General features: G+C 54.0%; 1 protein-coding gene across 1 annotated transcript; it reads left to right on the top strand.

The window, feature by feature from the left end:
* Positions 1-2104: 2104 nt before the first annotated feature.
* grin3a (glutamate receptor, ionotropic, N-methyl-D-aspartate 3A) lies at positions 2105-17793 on the top strand. The gene is made up of 10 exons (XM_076029137.1): positions 2105-3291; positions 6827-7461; positions 9462-10155; positions 11494-11877; positions 12370-12515; positions 12706-12821; positions 13647-13798; positions 14370-14531; positions 14633-14703; positions 17088-17793. The coding sequence occupies exons 1-10, from the start codon at positions 2575-2577 to the stop codon at positions 17512-17514; spliced, it is 3504 nt and encodes a 1167-aa protein (XP_075885252.1). The 5' UTR covers positions 2105-2574; the 3' UTR covers positions 17515-17793.
* The last annotated feature ends 1250 nt before the right edge of the window (positions 17794-19043 follow it).

Raw genomic sequence — 19043 nt, 5'->3', positions numbered from 1 at the left:
GGTGGTTTTTCGGGTATTTTGAGGTGGGTCTGTTGCGTGTCAGCGGGGATCAACGCGCTCGAGTGATCTCACTCCACGTCGGAGGGTGAAGTCATGGCTCCGACTTTGGAGATGACGCAGACTCACTGAGTCGACTCCTCACCGTCCACTCTGCTTTACTTGACGTGAGTGCTGCCCCCAGGAGGCGCCGTCAGGGAACAGGCGTGAACAGTCAGCAGGGAGCCACTGCCTTTTAAAGGGGGCAGGTGTGAACAGCACGTCAGCCTCCAGGGGCCGCCGGAGAGTTGACCCACAGTCACACGGCCTGGTAGTTTGTCCCAGCGCTCAGGCTCGGTGGTTCAGTGAGTCAGTGGTTTGGTGAGCCAGTGGAACAGTGAGTCAGTGGCTCAGTGAGCCAGTGGTTCAATGAATCAGTGGTTCGGTGAGCTAGTGGATCAGTGCCAGCCATATAGTTTGACTGCCGTGTTCCCAGCGGCGCCCTCGGCTCACTGACACTGCTGAAGCTGCTTTTATGAGGCGTTTAATGGCTGCAGTTCATCTCGGCTCCGCAGTAAATATCCTTATCGCTCCTCCGTCTCTCCGCGGAACCGCGCGGAGCTGATCCAACCTGTTTGAGGCTCAGATCGCCGTCCAGATCCAGCAGTTTAATCTGCTGTGTTGACTGACGTGCAGCCGATTGGTTCAGTTTCAGCTCAGTGGGTGGGCACTAATCGCCAGCGCTGGACAGAATCCACACGAAGGAAACAAGAAACTTCCTGCTGCAAGAACAGCCAACACGTATTAGCAATAATAATAATAATAATAATAATAATAATAATAATAATAATAATAATAATAATAATGATAATTCACCTCCTGCTTCTGCTTCACATCACCACCCATCGATCGGAGTCATTGATCTGGGGTGAGGGGTTAAAGCGGAGCCATTAGCCAAGAATTAATCTGGATAAGACAATTAGCCAATCATTAATCTGGAGCGCCGGCTGAGCAGAGGCTACTGATTGGTCAGATGGTGACTGACCTCTGACTGGGGTCACAGCGGATCCGGACGATCCCATTGGATTAGATTAGGATTACATGGCACAGTCTAATTAACGTAATACACACGCACACGCGCGCGCACACACACACACACACACACACACACACACACAGTATGATACTGGACTAAACCGGTTCTGTTTTATTTTAATGCAACACATAGAGCAATTAGCCGCACTTTGATGCAACCAGCTGTGAAAAATTATCATGACCAGAACCAGAACCAGATCCAAAACCAGCACCAGGATCTGAACCAGGACCAGGGCCAAAACTAGTATCAGTACAGGGACCAGGACCAGAACCATAACTGGGACAAGGACTAGAACCAGAACCAGCACCAGGACCTGAACTAACACCAGCACCAGGACCAGGACCTGAGCCAGAGACAGCACCAGGACCAGGATCAGGACTGGAAGTAGAACCAGGACCTGACATTATTTATGATCCAGTTACTGCAGAGATGAATTCATTATGAGGCTCCTGGTTCGTGTCACAGCCTTTTATGAGACTGACGGAAGGTGAAGTTACACTTCCATAAAACATTCACTCATCCCTTCATCCCCCCTTTTATCCACCCTCCCTGCTTCTATCTATTTATCCATCCATCCCTTCATCCCTCCAAAGACTAGCTTTTTATTTACTGTACGTGTGATGTGCCTTTTTTCCTTTTCTTATCTCTGACGACGCAAAGGTGTGTGTGTGTGTGTGTGTGTGTGTGTGTGTGTGTGTGTGTGTGTGTGTGGTGAGACCGCGCGCGCCCCTGTGTATGGGAGAGAGAGAGAGAGAGAGAGAGAGAGAGAGAGAGGGGATTTTCTGTGTGCGCGAGCGCGCGCGCGTGACGGCATGTTGTTAAATCTCAGCCCGCGCCGGAGGTGTCGCCGGTACAGAGGTGAGAGAGAGAGAGAGGGGGGGGGAAGGAAGAGAGGGAGAGAAAGAGGGGGGCAAGGGAGAGGGAGAGGAGGGAGAGAGAGAGGGTGAAGGGGGGAGAGGAGAGAGAGAGAGAGAGAGAGAGAGAGAGAGAGAGAGAAGCTGTTATTCTTCTGATTTTTCATCCTTCCAGCAGCAGCGGCAGCAGCAGCAGCAGCGGCTCCTCTTCCAGACTCTGGCCGGACTCTGATGCGCACTCACCCGGCTGGTCGACGCGTCACTCCGGGGCTCCTCCTGCTCGCCACCTGCGGCTCCACCTGCGGCTCCTCCTCTCTGGAACATGCGGGAATGTGACCGTGTGACCGCGGCGCCTGCGGACCGGGACCCGGCAGCCTCGGACGATGAGGGTCGTCTCCGGGGATGAGGAGCGGCAACTTGGGGCTTCGCTTCCTGCCGGTGCGCGGCAGCCTGTTGTCGGTGTCCACGGAGGAAGTTTGCAGCGAGGAGGAGGAGGAGCAGGAGGAGCGGGAGGAGGAAGAGGAGGAGGAGCAGGAGCAAGAGGAGAAGGAGGAGAAGGAGAAACAGGAGGAGCAGGAGGAGCGGGAGCAGGAACAGGAGGTCCTGGCGTGTGGGTGGACTGGTCACCCAGTTTAACTGCTGCTAGTGATGATGATGATGATGATGATGATGATGATGATGATGATGCTCGCCCCCCCGGCCCGGCTCCCCCACCCCGGGGCTCTGTTGCTGCTGTGCGCCCTGCTCCTGCTGCCGCCCGCCACCCTCTCGCACCCGCAGCCCTGCCAGGTCCTCAGGCGCATCGGTCACACGGTGCGCGTGGGGGCGCTGCACGTGCAGCCGCGCGTCATCTCGGCCGGAACTGACGACTGGGAGCCCGAGCGCCAGACGCCCGAACCCGGGCCCGGATCCGCCAGCCTCAGGACCAGAGGCAGGACCAGGAGCCCCGGGGGTGGTGGCTCCCGGCAGCGCGAGGACAGCGGCGTGAGGGGGTTGGAGGAGCGCGTGTTCGCGCCGCGGGACTCGGCGCTGCTGGCGGCGGAGGCGGTGAACCGGGCGGGGCTGCTGCCCTACAACCTGAGCCTGGAGCTGGTGCTGGCGGTGGGCTCCGGGCTGGGCGAGCTGCCCGCTCTCACCACCACCGCCGACGCCGCCTCCCGGCACTCCCATTCCGGCCAGCCCGGCGCCGAGGACCCGCTGTCCTTCGTGGAGAGCGTGTGCCACACGGTGGTGGTGCAGGGTGTCGCCGCCCTCCTGGGCTTCCCCAGGAACCGCGACGAGTTGCTCCAGCTCGACTTCCTGTCGACGTCGCTGCGCGTGCCCGTGGTGAGCGTGGTGCGGCGGGAGTTCGCGCGCCACAGCCAGGTAAGGAGAAACAACAACGAAAGAAAGCAAACCAAAAAAAGTTAGTTTTCAGGCCTCTTTATTTCGAATGATCCGAGGGTTGATTCTGCAGCGCCGCCTGCTGGTGATGAAAGTTGGGTCAGAACGGTGACACTAGCTGCGTTTCCATTACAGTTTTTCGCCAAGTAAAAGCGATATTTCTTAAACCAAAGTGTTTCCATGACACTTTTGCGATTTACCTCCATATGGGTACGTCTGAAAAACCAATTTATGAGAGAGTCAAAACCTTTTAGCCATATTCGAGAGGTTTTTCCAAGTTTGGGTGTTTCCATTACCAGTTTTTTTATTACGATATTTAGGTTTTGCACAATTCTAGGGATCATGGAAACACAGCAAATAACAGAATGGGAGTTTAGAAAGATGCAGTGAAAGCACGTCAAAGCCCATGGAGACCCTCCCACACACACACACACACACACACACACACACACACACACACACACACACACACACACCCTTGTGGTGGGCGGCAGTACTGCCAGTCCCATACACACACTGTCCTGGCACGTGCAAAAGGAAGTGGGCTGCTGTCAATCACATCCGTCTGCACTGGACACATGCTGTCCTCAGCCAATCAGGGCCCAGCTGACAAGTTGGAGAAAAAAACAAAACAAAGCAAAAACATTTTCGCTGACTCAAGAAAATCTACCTGGATGGACTTGAGGTTCAGTCCATCATCTCAGGGAGAAAAAGATAGACAACAGTGACAGCACCTGCTGCTGCTCCGCTGCTGCTGCCGCTGCTGCTGCCGCTGCTGCTGCCGCTGCTGCTGCTGCTGCTTCACAGCAGGGGGGAGAAATATCAGAGATCACAGAGTTTAAGGCTGAGATGAGAGAACAAGTGGAGAGTCAAGAGTGAATTAATCACTGCAGCTGTTCATCAATAGTAATTGAGTGTGTGTGTGCGTGCACGTGTGTGTGTGTTGCTGCGGGCTAATAGCAGGTGGTTATTCCTTGTTAAAGGTCAACAGACAGACGACCTGACGAAAAACGATTGATTTACTGATTGATGAGTGCAGATGCAGAAAAATGGAAGGAGGGATAGATGGATAGTGGAAGGGATGGATGGATGGAGGAGTGGAGGGAAGTAGGGATGGATGGATGGAGGTATAGATGGATGGAGGTATAGATGGATGGATGGATGGATGGATGGATGGAGGGGTGGATGGACGGATGGTGGAATGGATGGACATTGGAGGTATAGATGGAGGTATAGATGGATGGATGGATGGAGGGGTGGATGTATATGTACACTGTTCGTTCTACGTGTTAATGTGTGTGTGTTGTGTGTGTGTGTCCTCTCCCTCCACACACACACACACACACACACACACACACACACACACACACACACATCCTGTTCACAGCAGCCAACTGCAGGCACTACTTTCTCTGCGTGTCCCTCCGCCGAAGCCGGAGGTTGCAGCCTGTGTCGGAAATGAACAACACAAACACTTTGCGATGCGCAACAACTGCCCACATCGTCGTCCTGCCAGCCGCTCCCGTGCAACCACTTGCAAAGCATCATGGGATGGATTTCCTCCCCCACTGAACTGGCTGCGACCTTATTGACGGCGGCTGAAGGTCAGAGATCATTCCAGTGTGAGAAATGACTGCGGAGGAATGTTTACTACACAATCAGACGGTGGCGGAACCTCTGGGCTGGAGGCGCTGTACCGTCCCGTCCTGCCCCTCCCAGCCCTGCAGCTAGCGGGCGCTGTGCAGGTTCAGCTGAAGGTTCCCTGTGTTGAAAAAGGATCAATAAGCTCAAGATTAATTAGCTGCAGGGCTCCACATCCAGACCACATTCATGCTAATGGCTTCAGGAATATTGACACACACACAAACACGCACACACACACACATACAGACACACACACACACACACACACACACACACAGACCCACACAGTCTGGATTTGTCTTTTTAATTAGTGGCTGATTAATTAATGTGCACATCAGTCCAGTCGGGGGTAATGACATCTTCTGATGGGTGTTTTGGAGGCGGAGCTTGTGATCCTCTGAGTGGGCGGAGCCAACCACCCTCCATGTCCTAAGAATGCCAAATCAACAGTTTTGGCGACGCGTCTCTGGAGCCCAGAGCTGAGGAGGAGCAGGAAGTTGTTTAGAGGAGCAGCAGAGCTTCCTGTCAGCACACGATCAATAACTTCAGTCTCACTCCTTCATTTGTCCTACAGCCAGATTGACTCAAAAAATAACAACAATATATATATAAGCAAAACAACACACACACACACACACACACACACGCGCGCACACACACGCACACACCCACACACACGTCAGAATAACGAAGAGAAAAAAGCTTTTGGAGACAGATGAAAGCCAGCTGGTGACACAGCGCTGGGATTTCCTGCCGCCTCGAAAGCAACAGAGCTGATTTTGTTTGCAGTTATGATGTGTGTGTGTGTGTGTGTGTGTGTGTGTGTGTGTGTGTGTGTGTGTGTGTGTGTACCAAGGTTCTTCTCTCAAATTCTTCTCTAACTCTCCACCTTCACGATGCTGATCAATCAATCAATCAATCAATCAATCCGCTCCTGCTCAGATTCCCCGTCAGTCCGTCTGGCCAGAGTGGGCGGAGCAGGAAGTGGGAGTGGGTGGAGCAGGAAGTAGGAGTCCAGTTCAAGAGGTGAAGGGTGTAGTCGTTTGACTGGGTGACTGCAGGTGGAAACACCTTCATCATCATCATCATCATCATCATCAATAATCCTGCTCACAATTCCAGACATCACAATGACTTCTGACAGGAAGTGATGTCTACCTTTAGACAGGAAGTACTCCTCCCTCTCCTGCTTCTGGTCTCCACCAGACTAGAACCTCTGGTCTCTAAGCTCCGCCCTCGCCAGCCGACGGCTCTCTGGAACTCGGCTCCAATTCACTACTGTCTGTTTTTTTCCCCCTGTCAGCTGACGGCGCTGAGTGACGAGCAGAGTCGCTGAACCGAAGCTGCAAAGTCGCCAGTTTGAAAAAAAAAAAAACATTCTCCGTGGGCGAGAACGACCTTCGGCTGTGGGTGGGCATGGTCTCCTCCAGCAGCTGGAGGCTCCTGACTGGAGCAGACCAGAAGTCAAACCAGAAGTCAAACCAGACAGAAAGTCCATCCCAATAGGCTGTTTATCCACGTGGGTGGGGCTTAGTAAGCACCGCCCAATCATCTGCCCACATGGAGAAACACCTCAGGAAGTAAAAACAAACACAGCTGGAAGGGCGGAGCCAACACCTGGCTAGGGGCGCGGTCACTGGGGGGTGTGGTCTTTAGGGGTGTGGTCACTGTGGGTAGTTATTGGAGGGTGTGGTCACTTGAGGTGTGGTCACTGACTGTTTGAAGGTACCTGCGAGGCCCTTTGTGACATCACTGGGTGAAAAGCGCAGCAGCAGAAGGAAATGATGGACAGAGACGCTGGTTACCTGGCTTATTCGGAGGTGGGACTGGTGCCGCTGACCTTTGACCTTTGACCCTCCTTGTGGTGTTGCAGAACCGACTCCACCTCCAGATGGCGATGCGCAGCGTGGAGGCTCCGCCCTCGCGCCTCCTCTACTCGCTGCTGATGACCAACGGCTGGTGGGACGTCAGCGTGCTGCTGTGCCAGGAATGCGACGTGGCCCACTTCATCTTCCTGCTCCGGAACAACACGCGCTTCCACCTGGCGGCGCTGGTCAACCTGACCCGCTGGTCCTCCTCCTCGCCCTCGCCGTCAGACCCCTCGGCCAAGCTGGAGCAGCAGCAGGCGCTGACGCGGCAGCTGGAGGCGCTGCGGGAGCCGGCGGCGGCGGCGCCCATGGTGGCGGTGACCTTCGGCTGTGACCTCCGCGAGGTGCGGCGCCTGTGGACGCTGGCCGCCAGGATGGCGCTCCCAGAATTCCACTGGATGCTGGGGGAGAGGCAGAACGTGGCCGAGCTGCGGACCGAGGGCCTCCCGTTGGGCCTGCTGGCCCACGGCCTGATGGGGGCGCCGTCGCTGGACCACTACGTCCAGGACGCCGTGGAGCTGCTGGCGCGGGCGGTGGGCGGGGCCTCGCTGGAGGACCCTGGCCTGGCCCTCCTGCCGGGGACCACCAACTGTATGGACACTGCACCTAGCAACGGAAGCTCGGGGGAATATCTGGCCAGGTAGGTGTGTGTGTGTGCGTGCATGGGTGTGTGTGTGTGTGTGTGTGAGTGTGTGTGTGTGTGTGTGTGTGTGTGTGTCAGACGTCGCGTTAACCAGATATTATCCGTCATTGATGTTATTATAACGGTGATGGAAAAATCTGGTCATTTTGACAGGTTGCAGTTCACGCCCCTGGCCACTTGGTGGCAGTGTGCATATTGTGACGCTCGCTTCTGACAACACAGACAGTTTCTTTTGGTGTCTCAGCGTTCTCTCTCACTCCCGCACTGTCACACACCCACACCTGACCTCAGCCAATCACAGGCGTGTTGCCTTCACTGGAGAACGTTCACCATGAACTCCATTCACATCAAATAAACACAGAACAGAACACGCAGTCCGACTGACCGTTTCAGGACTAATTGGCTGTTGTCTCTCTTGATGCATGACCTCGGTGGCTTCACTCTGAAGAAAAATATTAACGCAGCAGTTGAGAGTGAGAGGTTTCTGTAAAAAGCCCAATTTGATGACGCACTAGCGGGCACGGCTCAATTCAAGTCCATGCGGACCAGGAGGAAGGTGTGAAACGGTGCATTCAGGGCACCGATGGTGAACTGTTCATATTCCATTTTCCCCCCAGAGCTGCGAGGAATCATTGGGGGCATTATGTTGTGTGTTGCTTTCTGAGTGCAAATGTGTGATTGTGTGTGTGTGTGTGTGTGTGTATGTGTGTGTGTGTGTGTGTGTGTGTGTGTGTGTGTTAGTGCGTGAAGGGGAATGTTTCATGTATGTCATGTGCCATGTTGCGTTCGTGGCTGTTTCACATGGTGAGTCAGTGTTGACTCGGTTCAACTGAGAAACTGGCCAGCGCCCCCACAGTCTGGTGTTGCAGAGAGCCAGGTGAGCCAATCACAGCCAGTCACGGCCAATCACGCTGACTTCCTGTAGGAGTGGCGAACCGCACGCTGAGCACTCGCCCCCCCGCCCCCGTGTGTCGTCTCAACAGTGACATGAGACCTTTTAGCACCGTGTGACTGTCGACACGGAACACAGCGGGAACAAGAGAGACTGGGGGCGAGAGGGAGGGCGAGACAGAGAGAGAGAGAGAGAGAGAGAGGACGACTTGTCAGGCTGAGAGGAAAACATGACGATGTCGGAGCGAAGGTCACGTCATGTAACATCCTGACCTCAAGCATCACTGTCTGAGAGTGTGTGTGTGTGTGTGTGTGTGTGTGTGTGTGTGTGTGTGTGTGAGAGTGTGTGTGCGCGTGCGTGTGTGTGTGTGTGTGTGCGCGCATGCGTGTCTGAGAGTGTGTGTGTGTGTGTGTGTGTGTGTGTGTGTGAGAGTGTGTGTGCGCGTGCGTGTGTGTGTGTGTGTGTGTGCGCGCATGCGTGTCTGAGAGTGTGTGTGTGTGTGTGTGTGTGTGTGTGTGTGTGTGTGTGTGTGTGAGAGAGTGTGTGTGCGCGTGCGTGCGTGTGTGTGTGTGTGTGTGTGTGTGTGTCACATTCATGACATCGCGGCTCTGATTGCAGGCTTGGATCTGATCTGTCTCCTCCTGACCCACACACACGCACACACACACACACACACACACACACACATAAACAGACAGCAAGACAGACACTGCTGGATGTTTGAGGGAACTTGAAATGGCAACAGATTCCAAATTGGGGGCGGGGGGCAGCGGAAGGGTCGGTGTCAGGGTCAGGAGGTCACGCTCAGGTCACGTTCACAGGTCACATGACCAGTTTTCAGTGGAGAATCCTGAGGCTCCACAGCTCAACACAGCTGAACCCATCACCTCCCAAAGGTCATATATATACACATGCATACATATGTACATGTGTGTATGAATACAAACACACGTATATAACACATTTATACATATACAAATATGTATACATATGTATGTGATTCTACACTTTTAGGGTTATTTATGGGCAGCATGTTAAGCTTTCACCAATATAATATATAATATTACAATAGAATTTTACACACCTTGAACCCACCTCCCCCCAGGTTCCTGTCCAACACGTGGTTCGAGGGCCGAAGCGGGCTTGTCTCTAGCCACGCCTCCTCTCGGCCAGGCGTGGTCACGTCCGAGGCCCACCACCACGTCTGGTCCCTGCAGCTGGACCCGCTGGGCCAGCCGGCCTGGACACGGCTGGGCCGCTGGCGCCGGGGCCGGGTGCTCCTGGACCAGGGGGCGTGGCCCCGTCACCCAGGCGGTCCTGGTGGCGGCGGCCCCTCTGGTGGCGGCGACGGGCGTCGGGCGCCGCGCCCCCACATGCGTGTGGTGACCCTGGTGGAGCACCCGTTCGTCTTCACCCGGGAGGTGGACGGCGACGGGCTGTGCCCGGCCGGGCTGCTCTGCCTGGACCCCCTGACCAATCAGAGCGCCCTCCTGAACCGCCTCTTCAGGGACCTGGCGGCGCCCAACGCCTCGGTGGGCGCCCAGCTGAAGAAGTGCTGCTACGGCTACTGCATCGACCTGCTGGAGAAGCTGGCCGAGGACCTGGGCTTCACCTTTGACCTCTACATCGTGGGCGACGGCAAGTACGGCGGACTGATGGGCGGCCGCTGGACGGGCCTGGTGGGCGACCTGCTCAGCGGCGCCGCCCACCTGGCCGTCACCTCCTTCAGCATCAACTCGGCCCGCAGCCAAGTCATCGACTTCACCTCCCCCTTCTTCTCCACCAGCCTGGGCATCCTGGTAGGAAACCTCCTGCTGCTCCTCCTCCTACTGCTCCTCCACGTCTTCCTCCTCTTCCCTCCTCCTTCTCCTCTAGCTCCTACTCACCCTCTTATCCTCCTCCTCCTCCTGCTCCTCCACCTCTTCCTTCTCCTTCTGTTCCTCCTCCTCCTCCTCTTCTTCTTCACCAGCCTGGGCATCCTGGTAGAAAACCTCCTGCTGCTCCTCCTCTTCTCCTCCTACTGCTCCTCCAACTCTTCCTTCTCCTTCTCTTTCTCCTCCTCCTCCTCTTCTTCTTCACCAGCCTGGGCATCCTGGTGGGGGACCTCCTGCTGCTCCACCTCTTTCTCCACCTCATCCATCCTTCTATTCTGTCTTCTCCTCCACCTGCCACTCCTCCACCTTCACGCCTCCTCACCTCCTCCTCCTCCCCCTCCTCCTCCTTCAGATCATCTTCTCCCTCACCCACAGTTCTGGTAGCTGCTTGTTATTTCCTCCATCACTTCCTCCCCCAGCCCGTGTCGTTGACCTCACCCCTCACCCCCCCAAATCTCCCCGTCTCCCCCCTCCAGTTTTATTACCGCCAGCATCGCTCTGCTGCATTCTAATGCGACTGCTCAGCGCTGCAGCTGCAGCCGTAGCTCTGCGACCCTGCAGGAAGACGTCAGGGTCAATTTGCTCTTCGCCTGCTCACCCCCGCCAGGAGCACTGTCATTGGACACTTACAATCAGCTGTTGTTGAAACAACAACCAGGGTTGTTGTTTCAGGATTAGTTCAGATTTGGTTCAGGATTAGTTCAGATTTGGTTCAGGATTTATTCAGATTTGGTTCAGGGTTAATTCAGATTTGGTTCAGGATTAATTCAGGATTAGTTCAGGTTTTATTCACTTTTAGTTTAGGTTTGATTCAGGTTTAGTTTAGGGTTGGTTCATGTTTAGTTGAGGTTTGATTCATGTTTAGTTCAGGTTTTATTCATGTTTAGTTTAGGTTTGATTCATATTTAGTTTAGGTTTCATTCAGGTATAGTTCAGGGTTGATTCAGGTTTAGTTTAGGTTTGATTCAGGTTTAGTTCAGGGTTGGTTCAGGTTTATTTTAGGTTTAGTTGCAGTTTAGTTCAGGCTTGGTTCAGGTTTAGTTGAGGTTTGATTCAGGTTTAGATCAGGTTTAGTTAGAAAAAACAGTGGGAGGCCTCCTATTGGTCGAAGGGGCAGCGCTGGGTGGAGTATACCAGGCTAGCTGTCTTAGCTCTGCCTTCTTCCTCCTGATGATAGATAGCACACTGCCAGTTGAGCAGCTCCAGGGTCCTAAAGCCTGACACTCTCCCCCTCCCCTGTTTCTTGGTGTCCTCGCTGCGCAGGTCCGCACCCGGGACACGGCGGCGCCCATCGGCGCCTTCATGTGGCCGCTGCACTGGTCCATGTGGCTGGGCATCTTCGTCTCGCTGCACGTCACCGCCATCTTCCTCACGCTGTACGAGTGGCACAGCCCCTTCGGCATGACGCCGCGCGGACGCAACCGCCGCCGCATCTTCTCGCTGTCGTCAGCACTCACCGTGTGCTACGCCATCCTGTTCGGACGCACCGTCGCCATCAAGCCGCCCAAGTGCTGGACGGGCCGCCTGCTCATGAACCTCTGGGCCATCTTCTGCCTCTTCTGCCTCTCCACCTACACCGCCAACCTGGCCGCCGTCATGGTGGGCGAGAAGACCTACGAGCAGCTGTCCGGCATCCACGACCCCAAGGTGGCGCCGCACCACCCCCTGGAGGACACACCCTCCCACAGCGCAGCAGCTTCACTTCAAAATGTTGACATATGTATATACAGAGTCAGCCAAAATAACATACACACATCAGGACAAGATTAGCATAAATATTTCCATACCAAATTTATTCATACATCACAAGATTAATACAAGTGACCTTTGGCCTGTACATATATAGATAGATGTGCAGATATATATATATACACTGTAAATATAAATATGTTTGTTTGGCCTGTGGCATCCACCAACATAAAAGGAGGTGTGGCTTACATGCTACACTGCAACCAGCCACTGGGGGGCAGACTGATGTATGACTTGTTGATTCATCATTTAATCCTTTAAGTCCAGGAACACACTGTTGGTCCATTTTTAGGAATCTAGCGAACACAACTTGTCCTTACGACAGACTCACAAAGACTCACAAAGTTGTTTCTTTTCTCGACTCTCTCCTCGTCCCTCGCTCGGCGCCAGCTCCACCACCCATCGCAGGGCTTCCGCTTCGCCACGGTGAGGGAGAGCAGCGCGGAAGACTATGTCAAGAAGAGCTTCCCCGAGATGCACGAGTACATGAGGAGATACAACGTCCCGGCCACGCCTGACGGCATCCAGCAACTCAAGTGAGGGACACACACACACACACACACACACACACACACACACACACACACACACACACACACACACACATTTGCTCTTGAGGCCCCACACATTGTGTTTCTTAGCCCTCTGTTTGCAGCCTCCTGCTGCTGCTGCTGCTTTGTCAGAACTGTTGCCCTTTGTGACATCACTTTGCTGTGGTTCCCCCAGGGCAGACCCTCAGAAGCTGGACGCCTTCATCATGGACAAGGCACTGCTGGACTACGAGGTCTCCATCGACGCCGACTGCAAGACGCTGACGGTGGGGAAGCCATTCGCCATCGAAGGTAACGGACAGGCGCTAGTTAGCACCGCTAACCCCCGTTAGCACGCTGTTTCCATAAGCGCTTTTAGCCGGTAGCAGAGGGGCCTATAAATATGTATGAGGGAAATGTAGAAAATATGTCATGTAGCTTGAACGTCAATTGAAAATAAACCAAAGCAAAGTTACGACAAAATCAGTGTCTTTGAATCCCCACAGCATTTAGCTCTTTATTGAAATGACTCTTAAAACACTGAAAAATGGATGAAATACAGCTATTTTATGACTTACTGACTCATAATATAATTTCTTAAAAATCCTAACGGGCCACATATGGCCCCCAGGCCGTACATTGCCCACCCCTGGGCTAGCCAGATCCCAGCTTTTCTTTAATCACTGCAGCGTTCTGAGAGAGCGCCTCCTTCCTGCCAACAGTCACTTAGCAGCGGCGGCGACGGCGGCACCTAATCTCCCGCTAATGTGGCGGCAGCTCAGACTGTCTGCCTCCTCTTCCTCCTCCTCTTCCTCCTCCTCTTCCTCCCACAGGTGGACGCCGCCGCCGCTGCTGCCGCTAATGCTAATCACTTAATGCATCCTTAAGCCTTCCGGGCTTCCTGTCCATGTTTTTTGTCGGGGTTGAGGGTGTGGGTTAGGGCGGGGGGGCGTCTTGTGGGCGTGGACGAGCTGAGGCCATCATCATCATCATCACAACGAGGAAGTGCGACCGTTGGCACTTCCTGTTTGTCTTTCCAGGATGGACAGCCTGATGTGGTTTTCATCCAGCCTCTGTGTGTGTGTGTGTGTGTGTGTGTGTGTGTGTGTGTGTGTGTGTGTGTGTGTGTGTGTGCAGGCTACGGGATCGGCCTCCCCCAGAACTCCCCACTGACCTCCAACATCTCGGAGCTGGTCAGCCAGTACAAGTCCGACGGCTTCATGGACCTGCTGCACGACAAGTGGTACAAGGTGGTTCCCTGTGGCAAGAGGAGCTTCGCCGTCACCGAGGTAGGTGGTGGGGGGAGGAGAGTGGAAGGCCGCCCCCTGGTGGCCGGCTGGGGTACAGCAGCAGCAGCACGTTCAGATATGAAAAACTTTGCTCAGGTGGTTTTCAGACACGCTGGAGTTCATTCCAAGAGTCCTCAGGTAGAACCAGGAAGAGGGAGGTGAACCGTGGAAGCTGATTGGCCAAAACCTCCCCACCCCCTCGATATTAAAACGGACCAATCAGACTGTGGGGCTAGAGGGAAGTCAAGGGATCACAGGTTGATGGGGCCAGACTGGGACTATGGTTTCTCCTCTCAGCCTTTCAGGTTGTCTAGGTCATGATGTACAAAGGGGGGCGGAGCCTCGTCTGTGGCTGCCGCCACGCAAAAGAGACTTGATGAGTGAAAAAAACCCTCCTGCAGCTTCAGACTGTCTACCTGCAGACCTCACCCGAGGTCACATGGTGTGATGTCACATGGCGTCTCAGCATTTCCTGTCGGGAAGTTCTGACCTGCTGCTTCCTGTCTGAGACTGCTGCACCTCCAGGTCCCTGACACACCTCCTCCCTCTTCTCCTCCTCCTCCTCCTCCAGACGCTGCAGATGGGAATCAAACATTTCTCCGGCCTCTTCGTCATGCTCTGCGTGGGCGTGGCCTTGTCTCTGGTGACCACGGCGGCCGAGCACGTCGTTCACAAGCTGCTGATCCCCCGAGTGACCGAGCCGCGCTTCAAGTACTGGCTGCACACCAGCCAGGTGGGCACCGGCACACGCGCGCACGCACACGCACACACACACACACACACAAACACACACACACACACACACACAGTCTAACTGATGCCCTCTCTCTCCAGAGATTACATCGAGCCCTCAACTCTGTCTTCATTGATGACAAACTGCAGACTGTTGCCAAGCCGGAGAAAAGGTGCAGTCTACGTCCTGGAAACTGTCCAATCAGGGATCAGTTTTTCACTCTGAGTCTATTTCACTTTCATACTTTTCTTTATACATACACACTGCCAGTCAAAAGTTTGGACACACTATCTAATGCAATATTTTCTCTTTATCAAATATATGAGTAAGATATGTAAATATGCAATATATGTAATATTGTTTCCTACATAATTCCATGTGTGTTCATATGTAGTTTTGATGCCTTCAGCAAGAAACTGCAATGTCAATACTCATCCTAATACTAATTCATAGAGTGTCCAAACTTTCGATATATATATATATATATACTTATAAATATATATCCATATACACGTATATTAATTTAAACATAAATGTCTATGTGACCAGCTGACATCAGTCCACTGAGTGGCAACTCATCATTAGCACTCTGACGCTAATGAGGACGGATCACCGGCTAGTGTGCTAATTACACTCGTTCAATCAGAGCCGGTGAGCGTTGCGGCCGTCTGACAGTCAGAAATTATCTCCGTCATATTGCTCGTGTCCTGCAGGGAGCCGCCGCCCCCTATCAGAACCACCGCCGTAGCCGCCGCGCTAATTAACTGTTTGGAGCAAATGAGCGAAGACTTAATTGGCTTAAAGCGAGGACTTGGGACGGGAGAGTAGCATATTCTCACTTCTGTGCTAACAAGGTTGTAGATAGAAGACCCCCCCCCTTCTCCCCACTCAATCCCTCCTCCTCCTCCCCCCTCCCCCCGGGGCCCCCAAGAGTCTCATCTCGCTGACAGAATTACGAGCCGCTGCTCTAATAGCCTCAAACTCTCTCTCTCTCTCTCTCTCTCTCTCTATCTCTCTCTATCTCTCTCTCCAATTACCACCCTGTGATTTACCATCAGCAGCAGCTGAAAGGTCGCGCCGCCGCCGCGTCCACGCTACAATAAGATTATTTCTCACTTCGAGTGGATCCACTGAATGTCATTTAGACTCCGGCTGCTCTCTTGCGGGAGCAAATACACTGATGCCGTCACGGTCTAATAAAGGTCGAGGGCAGAATGAGATGAAAGAAAAGAAAAAACTACGACAAAAAAAAAATGCTGCTAGATGAAGAACAACGCAGTGCTGATACATCACATGCTCCAGAGACCAAGGCAGCTAACAGAAGCTAACAAAAGCTACCAGCAGCTGCAGTGGCAATCAGACGCTATCAGCTGTTACTAGCCTGGAGTTACCAGCAACTAACAGCAGCTGACAGATATTAGCAACTAACAACAAACAGCGAACAACAGTTAACATATCAGTTACCAGTAGCTATCAAATACCAGCAGCTAACAATAGCAGCTAACTGTAGCTAACAGCTAACAGCTCTCCAGGCCCCATCTCCAGACCAGTGGTGCCTGGTTCAGGGTCCTATTGGGTCTACCTACTGGGTTCTACCTGGAGAAGCTGCCTTCTGGCTGCTGTGACTGAAGCTCCTGACTTGGTTCAGTCTGATTGACTCAGTTCAGCCTGACTGACTTGGTCTAGCCTGACTGCCTCAGTTCACGTCAGTGGTGCTCGGCCAGCAGATGGCGCTGAGCCAGCGGCCACTTGGGCCGATTGATTAGCCATTTGTCCTGATCGATCGCTGCCGGCTGACTCTCTCAGAGTCACTGGCTGCAAAACTTTTGGCTCCGGCTGGATTTTTGACTTTGGACTAGACCAAAGTTTTATATAATCAAACAAAAGGAGGAAAAAAGCCTCCAGACTCGTTTTTTTTAGCATTGGGACACTGCGACCTCTGTGACCTGAGCTGTGGGAACGGTCAGATTAAATAAAGGAACTGGGCCGACAGCGCCCCCTGCAGGAGGGTCAGCAGGGCCGCCCTAATTCAAGGTCGTCCTGTCAGGGTCGAGTTTGTGGCGTGCTGCTGCTGCTGATGGGCGGAGCCTGACAGCTGGGCAGCATCTGCACCCACAGCCGGGAACCACCAGGAGCGGGGCCAGTGCCAGTCCAGGGAGGGGGTGGGGTCAGTCCTAAGAAGAGGGCGGGTCAGTTAAAGGAGGGGGGGGCAGTAAAGGGACAGGGCGGGGCCATCCCAAGAAGGGGGCGCAGTCAGTCTTAAGGAGGGGAGCAGGGCCAAAACCAGTCCAGGGGGAGGGCGGGGCCAGTCCAGGGGGAGGGCGGGGCCAGTCCCAGTCCAGGGAGGGGGCGCAGCCAGTCTTAAGGAGGTGGACGGGGCCAGTACCAAGGAAGTAGGCAGGGTCAGTCCCAGTCAAAAAGAGAGCAGAGCCAGTCCTAAAGGAGAGGGCGGGGCCAGTCCCAGTCAAAGGAGAAGGCAGAGTCAGTTTTAAGGTGAGAGGCGGGGCCACCAGTTTCAGTTCACAACTCACAAAATCCTTCTGTTTCGTCCTACAGGTGCAATGAGGGAAACAACCAATTAGTGTCCCAGATAGCGGCTGACTCCGCCCACTGCGAGCGTCGGCCAGTCCTGCTCAAAGAGCTCCTCCCCCTGCTGGAGAAACACGGTGGCGGCGGTGGCGCTGCTACAGCAGCGGCTAACGCTAATTCTAATGGACGCTCTGAGTTGGGTGGGCGGGGCTTAGCTCCGCCTCTGGGGGCGGGGCCAGGCGGCAGCAGTGGTGGCCCACTGCTCCAGGAGCTGTCGGAGCTGGAGGCTCAGATTGCTGCCATCAAGCAGCAGCTGCAGGCGGCCATGAGGAGGAAGAGGGAGCTGGAGCAGCTGCAGTCACACCAGCAGGGGGCGCCCAGTGGTCAGCCCAGTGCGCACCAGTATGTCCTGCCCGCCCCCCACCAGCAGACCAGCACCCTCCCACAGTTCTGACTCCACCCCACCAGGACCACCTCACCTGCTGACCTCTACTGGACGCCGATTGGTCGGTTTCCCGACTTCAGCCCCTCCCACTCCTGTCCTATTGGGACCCTGCACCGTCACCTCCTGAACACTAGGTGGCAGCAACAGGGTCACCAGTGATCTGCAGGGGTCCGCTGGTCCCAGCACAGAAGAGCACCAGTTCCACTGTGAACACACCTGGACACACCCACCTGGACACCTGGACACGCCCACCAGTCTGTTTTGTGTCATTAAAAGACTTTCTTCTCTTCTTTGCACTTTATTTCTTTGTCCAGTTTGTTCACTGGTTGGTTCAGCAGGAAGGAGGCGGGTCAGTCAAACAGGAAGTGAACCAGGCAGACAGACAGGAAGTGAAGCAGTCAAACAGGAAGTGAACCAGTCAGAAGGCTAATGGTTCAGGTGTCTGACTGCATCAGGTCCTTCAGGTGGAGCGGATTTAATCCGCTGGTTCAGACTCAGCGGCAGGTTTGGGCTCACGAGTCGCAAAAAAAAGGAAAAGAAAAGATTCAAATGGAGGGGAAAAAAATAAAGTCGTCAGCGAAAAAAAATGAAGAAAAAAAGAAAAAAGAGGCGACAGAGAAGAAAGATGCATCTTCAGCTGGAAAACAGCAGCGTGGACACACACACACACCCTGATGCGGCAGCACAGCGGATCAGCAGCAGCCGCTTCCTTTGTTAGCGGCTGTTGCTGCTGCTTGGCTCAGCGGGACGGTCACATGACTGCAGCCACCCTGGACAGGAAGTGATGCTCGGGTCAAAGGTCAACTCCGCTTTAAACCTTTGACTTGAGCTCCTTTAACTCTTCTGAGAAGTCCGACGTCAAGGAAGTCGTCCTTGACCAGGTTCCTGATCGCCACGGACCCTCGGAGGGTCACTACAAGGTCGCGGCTGAAGGTCAAATAAAGACATGAGGCGGCAGGTCGTTGCTACGCACTATTTAATTGGTGGACAACAAAAAGAGTGGGGGGGTGGGGAGGGGGAGGAAAACATACGCAGCGTTTTTCTTCTTCTTCTTCTTCTTCTTCACGTCTGAAGGTTGAGGGACGGTTCTACTCACGATGACGAAGATGACGAGGATGAAGATGGAGATGATGATGAAGATGACGATGATGAATATCTAGGAAACATCTGGCTGGTCATGCTGGGCTGGTCGTCCAAAACCAGGGGAGTCACAACAACAGCTGCACAATCTACTGGTGGTGGGCGGGGGAGGGGTGGGGGGAAGGAGAGCGAGCCCCCCTCCCACTCCTCCGATACCTTGGCTGTGAGGGGGAGGGGATTTGGGGGGGGGGGGTCACAGCAGGCAAACGGCTCCCCGATAAAACAGTTTCGACAAAAGAGAATCTTTACAAAACTCGACTGGCAAACAAGAAGAACTTTTTTCAGTCTTTTCTTTTCCGATCTGTACAAAACGACAAACATCACACGAACGACAACATCGAGATCACTTTTCCACAGCGGGGGGGAGGGGAGGGGCGGGGGGGCGGGATGTACAACAG

The sequence above is a fragment of the Nelusetta ayraudi genome, unplaced genomic scaffold (assembly GCF_046127955.1).
Source record: "Nelusetta ayraudi isolate G7.1 ecotype Tasmania unplaced genomic scaffold, CSIRO-AGI_Nayr_v1 ptg000026l, whole genome shotgun sequence".
NCBI classification, from domain to species: domain Eukaryota; kingdom Metazoa; phylum Chordata; class Actinopteri; order Tetraodontiformes; family Monacanthidae; genus Nelusetta; species Nelusetta ayraudi.
The sequence above is the reverse complement of the archived record's forward strand: the minus strand, read 5'-3'. Positions and strand labels throughout refer to the sequence as shown.